At 40.3% G+C, this 12,487-nt stretch overlaps 1 protein-coding gene across 4 annotated transcripts in view; it reads left to right on the top strand.

Annotated features, from left to right (window-relative positions):
• kif26ba (kinesin family member 26Ba) overlaps nucleotides 1-12,487 on the top strand; it is a 102,240-nt gene extending 89,753 nt beyond the window's left edge. For all 4 annotated transcript variants that reach the window (XM_008405769.2, XM_008405767.2, XM_008405766.2 and 1 more), the window contains 10 exons: nucleotides 1,003-1,182; nucleotides 1,264-1,574; nucleotides 2,280-2,940; nucleotides 3,038-3,954; nucleotides 4,568-4,806; nucleotides 4,939-5,073; nucleotides 5,163-5,377; nucleotides 8,365-8,630; nucleotides 9,842-9,992; nucleotides 11,528-12,487. In XM_008405769.2, the coding sequence (XP_008403991.1) occupies nucleotides 1,003-1,182; nucleotides 1,264-1,574; nucleotides 2,280-2,940; nucleotides 3,038-3,954; nucleotides 4,568-4,806; nucleotides 4,939-5,073; nucleotides 5,163-5,377; nucleotides 8,365-8,630; nucleotides 9,842-9,992; nucleotides 11,528-11,676 (3,224 nt within the window). In that variant the 3' untranslated portion in view covers nucleotides 11,677-12,487. The remainder of the gene's footprint in view (nucleotides 1-1,002; nucleotides 1,183-1,263; nucleotides 1,575-2,279; nucleotides 2,941-3,037; nucleotides 3,955-4,567; nucleotides 4,807-4,938; nucleotides 5,074-5,162; nucleotides 5,378-8,364; nucleotides 8,631-9,841; nucleotides 9,993-11,527) is intronic.

The raw sequence follows: 12,487 nt of genomic DNA, 5'->3' as shown, positions 1-12,487 counted from the left end.
TATATATATATAATTATTTCCTTAAACATTTGAAAATTACCTGATGATAATATGTCACTGAGATAAATTTACTGCATTTTAATCATGAGTATGACATATACCGAAAATCTTTTCCTTTTTCTGATTATTCAAGCTTAAAGCACATTACATATAAGTAGTAGCAGAATTGGGTAGTAATTAATTATGTTAATTATGTTTACTTAAGTTACTTTACTTTGAAGTATCACTACAATTACTTGAGTAAAATTTCGGGATACTCTACCCACTGAGCAACTTCAAGTAATGAAAAACAAACTTATTTTAACCAAAAATTCACCAGACACAGACACACACCTGCAATTTCTGCTAAAGTTTTATAATGAAATTTATTAAGAAAAAAGTATTTTGACTGATGTTATTTTGTAATTATGTTATTTATATTAAAAATGTTCATTCTGGGCCTTAAAATACCAACATTTTCACATAACTTTATATTTTGGACCATCTGATGATGGAGTTTTTAAATATTCAGTAATTTATGTTGTGACCAGTTTTACAGTATTTTTACCAAATACTTTCTTGCTCTTTTTGCAGTACTTTATTTTAAGGATAACTTTACAGAACAAAACATAAAAATAAGCAAAGCAACATATCAATATCTCTTCCTGGCAACTTCAAAGTAAAAAAACATAAAAATACAGAAGAGCAAAGCAATGTAATGCTGTTTAGACTGAGATGTAGCAATTTTTTAACATGTCTATGCAGAATCTAATAGAGGCACAGACATTTTCTTACCCTTTAGTAATTTCTTAGACAACTACTTTTACTTTTACATAAAAATATGGTTAAGTAGTGCTACTCCTACTTGAGCCCAATTTTTGGGTACCCTTCCCATCTTTGAATAGTAGCTTATAACAGATGAATGCACCATGTAACGAATTTCCCAAATACTTTGATGCATGCTTTCCGAACTTGGAAAACCGATTTAATTTCAATGCTAACTGTGCACCTGTGACTCTACAGACAGTTTGGCTGCAGACAGTGGTCGCTCCTCCACAGAGTCGCTGCTGTCCAGGACTTCTCCTGCAGGGATGAGCCCACAAGTCCGAGAGCCAACCGCATCCCTCTCTGCCAGCCTGGGCTCAGCTGAGACACTCTGCGATGACGACGTCCCACCGATACCTTTGGACACACACAAAGACGGTAATCACATGAACATTAGACACCTGTGACTGATGGATATGCTTGAAACAGTAAGTTTTTCTCTTCCTTCTAAAACCTTAGCTGCAGCAGCATCTGTAGGAGGAAGTGGGACTCTTCTCCCTGGAGAGGATGATATAGTTTACACCACGGCCTGCAGAGATGAAGAGGACATTGTTGCTACAACTCTTGTTGAAGACCGGAGCTTGGTCTGTCGTCCAGTGAGCATCATCAGCTTTAACAGTGACTGTGGCTCTGAAGCTGCCCTCGCTTTAGAACCTCAACCCATCAGCATTAGCGGTGACGCTGCTTTAGATGGAGCAATGGAAAGTTACCACCTGTCTTCAGGAATTGCAGCAAACACAGGGGTTAAGGATGTGGTGGCAATGGCAGAGGTTGGTGGGACTGTTTGGCTTTTTATTTTGGCGAGTGCTGAAGCAGACTTACAGTGGTTTGCAAAAATATTCACATGTAATCCTTAAACTTTTAAAGCATTTGGTCACATTACAAACAACAACCTAAAGTGTATATCATTAGCATTTTTCAGGATAGACCAACACAAGGCAGTGCATAATACTGAAGTCAAAGGCAATAGATATGTGGTATTCTAATTTTTTACCAATGACTTTAGCCAATTGGTTCCAGAAATTATCTGAGGAGAAGTGAACCAGCTTCTAAAACAAAAATTTCAACATCTTATAGAGAGCGATTCAATCCATCATCTGAACATGGAAACAATGTGGCAAAACTGCAAAGCTACCAAAACTGACACAAGGCAAAGATAACTTTAATCAGAAAAGCAGCCAAGAGATCTACAGTAACTCTGGAGAGGCTGCAAAGATCAAATGTTTTAGTGTTTTAGAGCAGTGGCAAAAGGAAAGCAATTGTTGAAATAAAACTMCATCTAAAAGTCATGTAAGTGTGTTGTCAGAGTGTGTATGACATAAAATCCCAATAAAATACAAAGAATTTGTTTGTAGTTGCAATGTAACAAAAGCCTAAAACACTTGAATACTATTAACAGACACTGTAGTAAACTAAAGCCTTTATCACTGCATGTTGGATTTCTGGATGCCTGACTGTGTTGCTCACTGTTGCAGGTGGCGATGGCCAAGTTGCGGACTGGCGAAACTTTAGCCACAGGAATGTCAAACTCCGGATCACCCATGTCCTCTTGGATGAGCGATCTCAGCATGTGCAGCGAAGCAGATCAGTCTCTGCACAGCTTCAGCCAGTCTCAGAGTCAGCAGGGGGAGGCACTGGCTGATTCTGAAGCCAGCCAAAGCTTTGAAGTTGAGGTTTTGGATGGATGTGGGAGTGGGGAAAGTTCAAGAAGAGGCAGTCTGGAAGGAGAGCTGGTTCTATCAGAGAAGGTGTCGGATAAAGGGACTCCAAGTAGAGACAGGCAGAGAAAACTGCCACCGTCTATGGCGAAAACTAACATTCAGATTCTGCCTGGGCCTGGAAATGTTTCCCCTTTCAAGACTACAATAAGTGTTCATCCTTGCATGGTTGTCAAACCCATGATTATACATGAGCCCACAATCCTCTGCTCCCCAATAAAGACGACCTTAATGAAAGACACAGGGAAAGCTAAAGCTGAATTTTTAGCCTCCATCTCCAGTGAGATCAACTTTGAAGACCCTTGGTTGAAACGTGGAATGGAGGAAGGAAGGCCTAGAGAACTTATCTGTGAAGTGAAGCCAGAAAAAAGGGAAGTAGAGCCTTTAAAGAGCCATGGAAGGAACCTTTGCAAGGACGGTAAGAAACAAGCAGATATTGTCCTCAAGCAAAATATATTTAGCTTGTATTATTTCTTTATTATTTGAGTTCATTTTCATGTGAACTCTCTCCTTAGGTGGGGATCACAGTAGCTCTGGATCAGGCGGTGAAGTGGTTTCCTCTCCAGATTCATTCAAGAGAGTTGTGGATGGTTGCGAGATGATCACTGTTGCTGTCCAAGGTGAATGTTTGACTGGTATCTGCAGCCTAGATATCCACCGCACAGCAAGTCTTCCCCGCGGCTGGCACCGACTCAACCACCACGATGGCTTAGAAAGTGGAACAGAGTACCGCAACCTTGGAGTCACCAATTCAACACCCTGCAGTCCCCGTGCCACACTTGAACGCTTAGGATCCAAAGGAAAACAGGGATTGTTCTCCCACAAGAAGGGAGGAATCCCACCTCTTCCACCAGTACGAAAGTCCAGCCTTGACCAGAGAAATAGGGCAGCCAGTCCTCTCCCCCAACCCACTCATGGTGTGTCATCACTAAGCAGCTCTACAGACAATTCAGGGATCACCAGACAGCGCGGTTCCAGCATCGACAGTAGCAGACTCTTCAGTGCCAAGTTAGAACAACTGGCCAGCCGAACAAACTCCCTTGGCAGAGTCCACGGCTCGCACAGTGGCTCCCACCACTATGACTGCTTTTCCCTGGAGAGAGGTGAGAGCCTTAGGGGGGCAGGAGGAGTCAGAGGGGACTCCACCATGCCTCGCACTGGTCGCAGCATCACCCGGACCGGCTCAGTATCGTCACCCACTGGGAACCCCAGCAGTCCCAGTTTCAGTGGAGGCAGTAGTCCAAGCAGTGCTCCACAGTCACCAGCCAAGAGCAGTGGCCAGTCAAAGATCTCGGCAGTTAGTAAATTGCTTATGACCAGCGGTCCTAAATCTAGGAGTCTTTCTGCATCCAGCACCAAGACTCTGAGCTTCTCCACCAAGTCTTTAACCCAGACTAGCAGCCGCAGCTCCAGCCTCCCCCCGAATGGAAAGGTAAGGAACTGCCTCTAAGGGTGTTTTCACACCTGACAGTCTAGTTAGCTCGGCTCTTTTGGGGACCAAAATTACATTTGTTACATTTTCTGCTGCACTGTGTCAAACAAGCCAAAGTCTTTGGAGAAACTTGTTTCCCTCCTTGCCTGTGGGGGCGTTACACCAAGAACTACTGAAGGAAACAATAGTTTTTTAGCAGTTGTAGGATTTCTCTTTTGTTTTTTTTGTAACAAAAAAGACCACAAGGCATTTCTCTAGCTAGACTTGCTGGTTTGTTTTGGTCATATTTACCCAGAATGCCCTGCGCTATAGTTTACTTCCTGCTTTTGGAGTGGCTTCCGGTTTGCTTGGCGTTCACATATGCATTCATACCGTGTCAGATTTCACTTCAACCGAACCAAGACTGAGGTTTTATTGTGGTCTAGAGTTAGTCCAATTGTGCATGTAAACCTCCCAAAGGCTAACAAACAATAATTAAAAATAGAAAGCGGATTAAACAGGGATGGTGTGAATGCACCCTAAAATAGAAAGGAACCCAACTTCTTTACCAACTCACATGTGAACCATTGAGCTGATGATGTGATGTTGCTTTTCTTTAACGAATAAACCATAGAACTCAGTCCAGGCCCCCGTTCAGCAGCAGCAGCAGCAAGGATCTGCCCCTGGATCGTGGTCGACCCAGTCCCTGAGCCGCAGTCGGGGGGGAAGTCTAACAGCCAAATTGCCTCTGCGGGCGGTCAACAGCAGAATCTCAGAGCTCCTCCAGGGAAGTGCAGGATCCCGCTCCAGGGGCCACGTCCAGGGAGGAAGCACAGATCGAGCCGAGGACAAAGGACCTGCAGCAGCAGCGAGGTGAATTCGTTTTCATTTTATTTTGTTGAAGCTGCTGTCACACTGTTTTCCATCTTGCTATAAAGAAATATTTCAATGACTAATCTGTTCATGTTTTATTTTGTATCTTGCTTCTTGACTTGTTTTTCTCAGTGGAGGTGGAGCATGTGGCGATAACCTGGGAGAGGAGAGGGCAGTTGTGGTGCAAACACTCCCCTCTCCTTACAGCAAGATCACAGCTCCGAGGAAACCACACCGCTGCAGCAGCGGCCATGCAAGTGACAACAGGTAAAGTGAACAGGGAAGTCAAGGCTTGATGTTCCAAAAATGTATTTATTTTTTTTATCTTAACTGGATTGTTTCTTTGACTCCAACAGCAGTGTACTGAGTGGAGAACTGCCCCCAGCTATGGGGAAAACTGCCCTGTTTTACCACAGCGGAGGCAGCAGTGGCTACGAGAGCATGCTAAGAGACAGTAGTGAGAACACAGGAAGCACTTCCTCGGCTCCAGACTCACTCAGCGAGCACAGCTCAGCCACCACCTCCTCCCGACGGAGCTCCAAGAGTAGCAAGAAGAGCAGGAGCAACTCAGGTTACAGCTTCACACATTTACTAAAAAGGATCTTTATCCAAAATTCACATTTTGTAAATTTTATTCTTCCATTTTGGCCTGATCTGCTTCTAAAAACAGCCCACATGCTTAAAGAGAACCACCCAGCTGTTTTTAGGGTAATAAGTTACTGTTTTATGTTGTCTATAAAATAAGCCATTTCCAGCACATTTGGTCAGCTGGGTTTAGTACAGTATGTGCTGTACAATGGCTGCTGGAAAAGAGAAGAGTTTTGTTGTTGACTTACCATCCAGAAACCAGTTGCTGCACTTTTGTTATTTATGTAGAAGGCTCTACTTTAGCTTTTCAAAGATGTATGGTTGTATATGTTTGCATCTATTTGAAGCCATTTTCACGTGTGAGTGTAAATGTTGAGTTGGGGGTCATAACCAGCAGCAGCTTTTTTGGATTTAAAATGACAAAATTCCCTAAAACAGCTCATTCTGAGCCAACCAGATGAAAATCTTATTATCCAAGAATGATTTTGTGCAAAAACATTTAATGAACATGTTTTGTATAGACAACAGACTTATCCTGACCTGTTCAAGGTCACCTCTAATACATCACCATCACAAAAAACTCCCAGTGTAGTCAGATTACTTTGGTTAATAATGAATTCAGACCAGCTTTGTTTCATCGGTATCTTGTGACCCTTCATCCACCCTGTGGTATTAAGGGAGCTGCCTGTATGGGTCATTTCCATTAAGATATAATTAGAAACTGAATAGAAGACAAGAAATTACCACAAATGAAATTATAATGGAGATAAGCTGAAAAAAAAAACATTTTTCCCAGCCAATTTCAGCTTGCAAATCACACTAAAACGTCAAAGGATGTCAAAGAAGATGAGAAAATCTACCCCAAAAAACAGGCAAGAAAAAGTGAACAGACAAGCAAAAAGAGCAGAAAGCTGTGTCTGAAGGAGGAGCCAGGTAGGAAAGGTGACCCTGACCAGCCATCTGTGAAATGGTAAAAGGGAACGTGGCGGTGTAGGCTGTAATGAATATATATTCACCAGAATCTAACACAAAGCGCTTGCTAATGTACCTGTCAAATGACTCTCTTCTGCTTCAGCATTAGGGTGGCTGTGTGCATGAAATCAGATTGGAAAGAGGCAGCCTTGTCTGCTGCGAGACTGATTATTGATTTAAACTGGAATTAGCCTTTCATTCCCAGTGTGTACGGTCTCACCTTCCGAATATTCAGCATAAAATCTGGATTTATTTTGCTTTAACCTCAACAGATTCTGTTGCAAAGAGCCAATGTGCTTTCAGGGTGTCGCACAAAGGACTGCCTTGATGGAGGAAAGTGAATTTTGTGTAAAATGATAAAAAAGACATTTTCATTCCACCGCCAGCTCAATCTCTTTTTGTGCCTGATTGCCATTTGATTGGATTCCTTTTTTTTTTTTGTCAATTTTCTTGACCCTCCGTCCTGCGTCCTAATGAAATACAAATGTCTCTGCTTGACCTTTGGGCTGAACTGAGACCAAAGCCAGTAGGAAAATCATATTAAAATCACTGCTTTCCTCTTAGCATCTTCTCTCTCCTTTTTTACTTAGGCTTTCAATGGAAAGTCTGTGATTATAATATTTAGACTACAGCTCAAAATACAGACTAATTATTGCTCCATATTTGACTGACACCTTCCCTCCTCAATTTCTCTGTGTATCAGAGAAACCCTTCTGTTCGTCTCAGGTCCAGTAAGTCGACTTCAGGACAGACACACTCAGATTCACTGTATATTGTAAGAAAAGAGGAAATCAAGTTGGTGGTTAACATCAGTCCAGCAGCTTCTGTCCCTAAGCATTAAATAAGATATAATAAATAACACTAAACTACAGAGGAATAGCTCAAAATGAGCAGTTATCAATTGTAAAATGAAACATAGCTAAAACAGGCAACATTAATAACGATAATAGTTAAAAACATACACCAAACGTAGCAAAATTACTTATGAAACATTATACATTATTAAATTTGTCTAAAATATATGTGAAAATATAATACTTGTAAACAAACAGCAACAGAAAAAGGGGGGGGAGCCGTCAGTTACTGGTTGCTACGGTAACCACCAACTGCCAACAGCAGCCAACAGCCCTTAAAGCACCAATAAATGTCTCAAAAAACAATTTCCTGACTAAACAATATACATTCAAATAATACATAAACTAATTTGACCAACTTCACATTTAAAATATTGTTAAAATAAAACCTTGTTACAAACTCCTCGCCTGAATTTGTCAAAATTACAAAACAAACACATTGGATTAAGGAAACGAATAGAATAACATTTCTAAAATGAAAATCCCAAATGAATCCCATCATTTCTCTGCCCATCTCCAGTGATTGCTATGCATATTCTGCAAAAATACAGAATCAATAGCTATTTTTGCTATTTGTCCCTCCCAATCACAAACCTCAATTTATGTGTATTTTATATACGATTTACACAGAAAAGTGTAGACTTGGGAAGTGGGAGGAACATTACATGTTTCCAATGTTTTTAGGAAACAATACTTCCTTTATTTTTTATTATTTCAGTGAAAAATATGATTTTGGGTGGAATACAGTTGAAGCAAACAGGAAAATAACAAATGGAGCCGGTCAGGATGAGCAGCTGGGTTTCATTTTGATGCTAAATTTGACTTTTCTCTGTATTTTAGTTTGATTAGAAGAACTATGCTAAACATGGCTATATTATAGATTTCCAAATACATCTCTTTAAAAATATATTTAACTCAAAAATTGGTTTAATTGTAGCTTACTTGATAGAAAATGGTTATAAAATCAATTTTAGCATGGCAAATTAATATAATCACATACATTTTAAATAAAATAAAAGGCTGAGTAGGAATAGACTTTTTTATTTAAGTATTTGACTCTTTGTAAATGTATAATAAACAAATATTTGTTGAATCAAATTGTTTTTCTGCACCTGTAAATACGGACTCCTTTCTCTTCTTTCAGGCCTCCAGCGGCGACGTCTGATCCCAGCTCTGACCCTGGACTCCTCGTCTTCGTCACCTTCTCAGCGCTCCTCCAAACAAGCCATGACCTCCTCTTCTTCCTCCTCCTCCAGTCCAGGTGCATGCTGGGTGGACGGCCCACTGGGGCCTCCTGCGTCCTCAAACCACCGCGGTGTGGCTGCATCCACAGAAACCATTGAGATCAAAGTGTACGAGATCGACGATGTGGAGCGACTGCAGAAGAGAAGGGACAAAGGAGGGAGCAAGGTAGGGTTCACTATAGATTTGAGAAGATGGTACAGAGAGCTTAAAGGTGACATATTTTGCTTCCTTAAACAGGTCAAGACATGAGCCAAATGAAACGTGTTTATTACAGTTTTCCACACAAAATTATTCTTAGATAATGAGACTTCATCCGGCTCAGTTCTGCCTATTTTCAGCTGTTTTGGGGTTTCTTATAACTTCAAATCCAAAACAGCTGCTGGCCATTCAATGTTTACACTTCCATGTGAAAATGGCTAAATGGCAAACTCTTTGAAAAGCAAAAGTGGAGCCTTCTGCACAAACAACAAGAATTCAGCCATTTTATAGAGAATACGGCAGTAAAACCAGCTGACCAAACGTGTCGGAGCTCCATTTGTGTTGCTAGGTAACAGGTTGACCCTGACTAAGGTTGCTAGGTAACGGCAAAGTGAGTTAATAATCAGGACAACTAAAAAAAAAAAACCCATTAACTTAATGCCAAAAAACAGCTGTTTTTTGCGTTGTTTTTAGAAGCAGTTTTGGTTCTGACAGATTATTTCATCTTGCTATGAGTTAAATATTTATATATTATTTATTCCTTAATATGTTTAATCAATATTGAGGAACAAGCTCCTATTTCAAGTAAAATGTTTATTTCAAGTGTACAAAAACATTTGCTCTAAAAATAAGCCAAAAACACTTGGTAATATTTTGTGTTTTTGCAGTGAAAAGAGAATCGGAAGGGAGGAAAAAACACTGAGATATAAAGAAGAAATTATTTTTTACAATATGAAGTATTCACAACACACCATGAGCAATGTGGAGTCTTCCTGATGTAAGAGGGATTTGCGGAACGGACTGCAACTTGGGAAATTATTGCAAAAATATGCACAGTGCCGGTTTTTGGGTTTCCATTGTTAAGTCTCTGTGTATTCAAGGGGGAAAGAGTGGTGAGCTTTGGAAAAGAAGGAGGGAGAAAATAGCATGAAATATAGATTTTCCCTGCAGCGGCCTTAAAAAAGCCACTTAACCCCCAACTGGTCCAGCGAAGCGGCTCTGTGTCCCACATACCCAACTGTGGTCCAACTGGGAATCGATGATGGGTGAATGTGTGCAGCCGTGTGAATGCTAAACACGGTCCTGCTGAAAGTTCTTTGCAAGTTGCTCCTCTGGAAATGTAAAGGTAAATAAAACCCTTTCACTCTGCTGGCACTTTCTCTGTTTGTGTGTGTCAGGAGGGTGTGTTTGTCAGCGCCAGGCTGCGTGTGTTGGAGCACCGCCAGCAGCGAATCAGTGAAGTCAGAGCCAAGTACCAGTGTCTGAAGAAAGAACTGGAGCAAACCAAGCAGCACTTGATGCTGGAGCCACACAAATGGACAGCTGAGTGTAAGTGTAGCACATCAGGGAACATGATGTGTGTGAGAGAGGAGATAAGACGTCGGCAGCTGGATAGAGGAGGCTGTTAAGAGCTCATTTGTCAGCAATGAATGTATTAATCCAATCATTTATCACGCACATTTATTAGCCGCATTTTGTATTCAACTTTATAGTTTAGCCATATTTTAGTCTAGACTGCTTCCTTCATTTTCTCTACACACCCTCTGCAAAAAAAAAAACAAACCCCAAGACTTTAGAAATAGAGAATATTTCTGGATAAAGAGAAGCAGCTCTGGTAGCTTTTGTTACTGAACCTTCATTAGTAAGCTGTTAACTTGGGTCACGTGTCAAACTGAAGGCCCGGGAGCCAAATCCGGCCCACAATTGCTTTTTATGTGGCCTTCTAGAAAAACACTTATTTAGAGCCTTCAAGAAAACAGTTGTGTGCTTAAATGTTATTTTACCAATCAAATCACAGGAGTTTTTATCTGCATGCTGTCAAATTACATCAATGTGAAAAGATGTTTAACTTAAAGAAGTGCAGAAATACATCCATCCATCCATCCATCCATTTTCTTGCACCCTTGTCCCTCAGTGGGGTCGGGAGGGTTGCTGGTGCCCATCTCCAGCTAATGTTCCGGGCGAGAGGCGGGGTCACCTGGACAGGTCACCAGTCTGTCACAGGGCAACACAGAGACACACAGGACAAGCAATCATGCACACACACACTCACACACCTAGGGGCAATTTGGAGAGACCAGTTAACCTGACAGTCATGTTTTCGGACTGTGGGAGGAAACCGGAGTACCCGGAGAAATACATATTTATTTATATTTTATCATTTTAATGGGTAGTTTTATCAATACATTTTGCCACAACTGGCTCTTTGTTTACATTCATGATCTCGATGTAAACATCAAAATTAGGTCGACACTCCTGCCTTAGATGGAGGACAATATTAATATTTCGGTAGATTTGTTAAGTCATACTTTTGCATTTTCAGATGATGGACAGAAAATTGACAAAATGTTATTACAATATGATGTTTACATTATAAATGCCTAACTAAACTACAAATAGTTCAAGCAGTGAATTGTTCCATATACACAAATATTTTTATTCACAAAGCATTAAGTTGGCTTTTGGTTAAGAAATACAGTTGAAATTCCCCTTTTATGCTCTTTTTTAAAGAATGATTATAGTAACCAATGCTTTGAATAATCAACTTTTATTTAGCCAAACTTTACACAATTACACAATACAAGAGATGCTTTAAATTGTTTTCTTCTTCCACCATGCAGCAAAAAGAACCAGAACTCACTTTGTTCATCCGTTATAAATGTAACAAGTGGTTATTAAAAGCTCCCTGCTTAATTATTATATGATTATAATTGTACATTTATGAATCATCACTAATGTTATATTGAATGTAATAAATATTATTTGAGATGAAGAGTGGTCATTGTTACATAAACGGATACTAAAATAAACAACCAAATCTGCCAACATAAAAAAACATAATTCTTCCTTCCTCCTCGTTCCAGTCGAACTGCAGCAGCCCTACGACGTGGACTCAGTGGAGTATTTGGAGGCACTGGAAACGGTGACCGACAAACTGGAAACCAGAGTTAACTTCTGCAAAGCCCATCTTATGATGATTACCTGCTTTGATGTGTCCTCAAGACACCGGTAGATGGGTGAGAGGCGCAGAGAGACCACAGTGAGAGAACATTATTCTAACAGTGGACAACAGGAGCGCAAGGACGGAGCGACCCGTTACTCATGCATCTCCCCTGGATGGACAGAAGGGCAGATCAGATGAATGAATGGAGAGATCTACAGTGAAAACTAGCAAACATCAAGCTTTTGGTGTTTGAGTGAAATACTCAAAGAAGAGAAGGGGATTGTAGAACGGCAGATTACTGAATGAAATATCTAACGCCACACACACCAAGTTAAGAATGTATTGAGAAAAAGAAAACCGGACAAGAAAAATGCCACTTCTCAAAAAAACAACAAAGAAAAGGCGGAAGAAAAGAAATCAGACCTGTAGTTCATTTTCATTTTTTATAAATAAAAATAAACTACACTTATGATGAATGTAGTTTACAGGTACATTACTGAACCTGTAAATGAGGTTTAACGACAGAAAGATGCTGAATTGTATCGCTGAGAGAAAGACAAGAGGAAATGATTGAGATAAGTGCCTTGAGAACATTTCTAACACCACCAAGACCAATTCTTTCAGATTTTTTTTGTGTACATGCCGTTGGTATGGTGCTAGTGTAGAAAAAAAAATTGATGTCCTCGGAAATTTTCATTTTGCAATTTCCTAGTGTGATGTTTTTCTGTGGGTCGGTGTTTCCCAGTTCGATTTTTAAAAAAATGTTTTAGTGTATTACCATTGGTTTGTTAATGAGAGAAACTACAGCTCTGGAAAAAATTAAGAGACCATTTAAAATGATCAGTTTCTATGATTTTACTTTTTATAAGCATATGTTTGA

Source organism: Poecilia reticulata, linkage group LG3, assembly GCF_000633615.1.
Source record: "Poecilia reticulata strain Guanapo linkage group LG3, Guppy_female_1.0+MT, whole genome shotgun sequence".
Classification (NCBI taxonomy): domain Eukaryota; kingdom Metazoa; phylum Chordata; class Actinopteri; order Cyprinodontiformes; family Poeciliidae; genus Poecilia; species Poecilia reticulata.
Note: the sequence above shows the minus strand (reverse complement) of the source record. Positions and strands in the feature narration are given on the sequence as shown.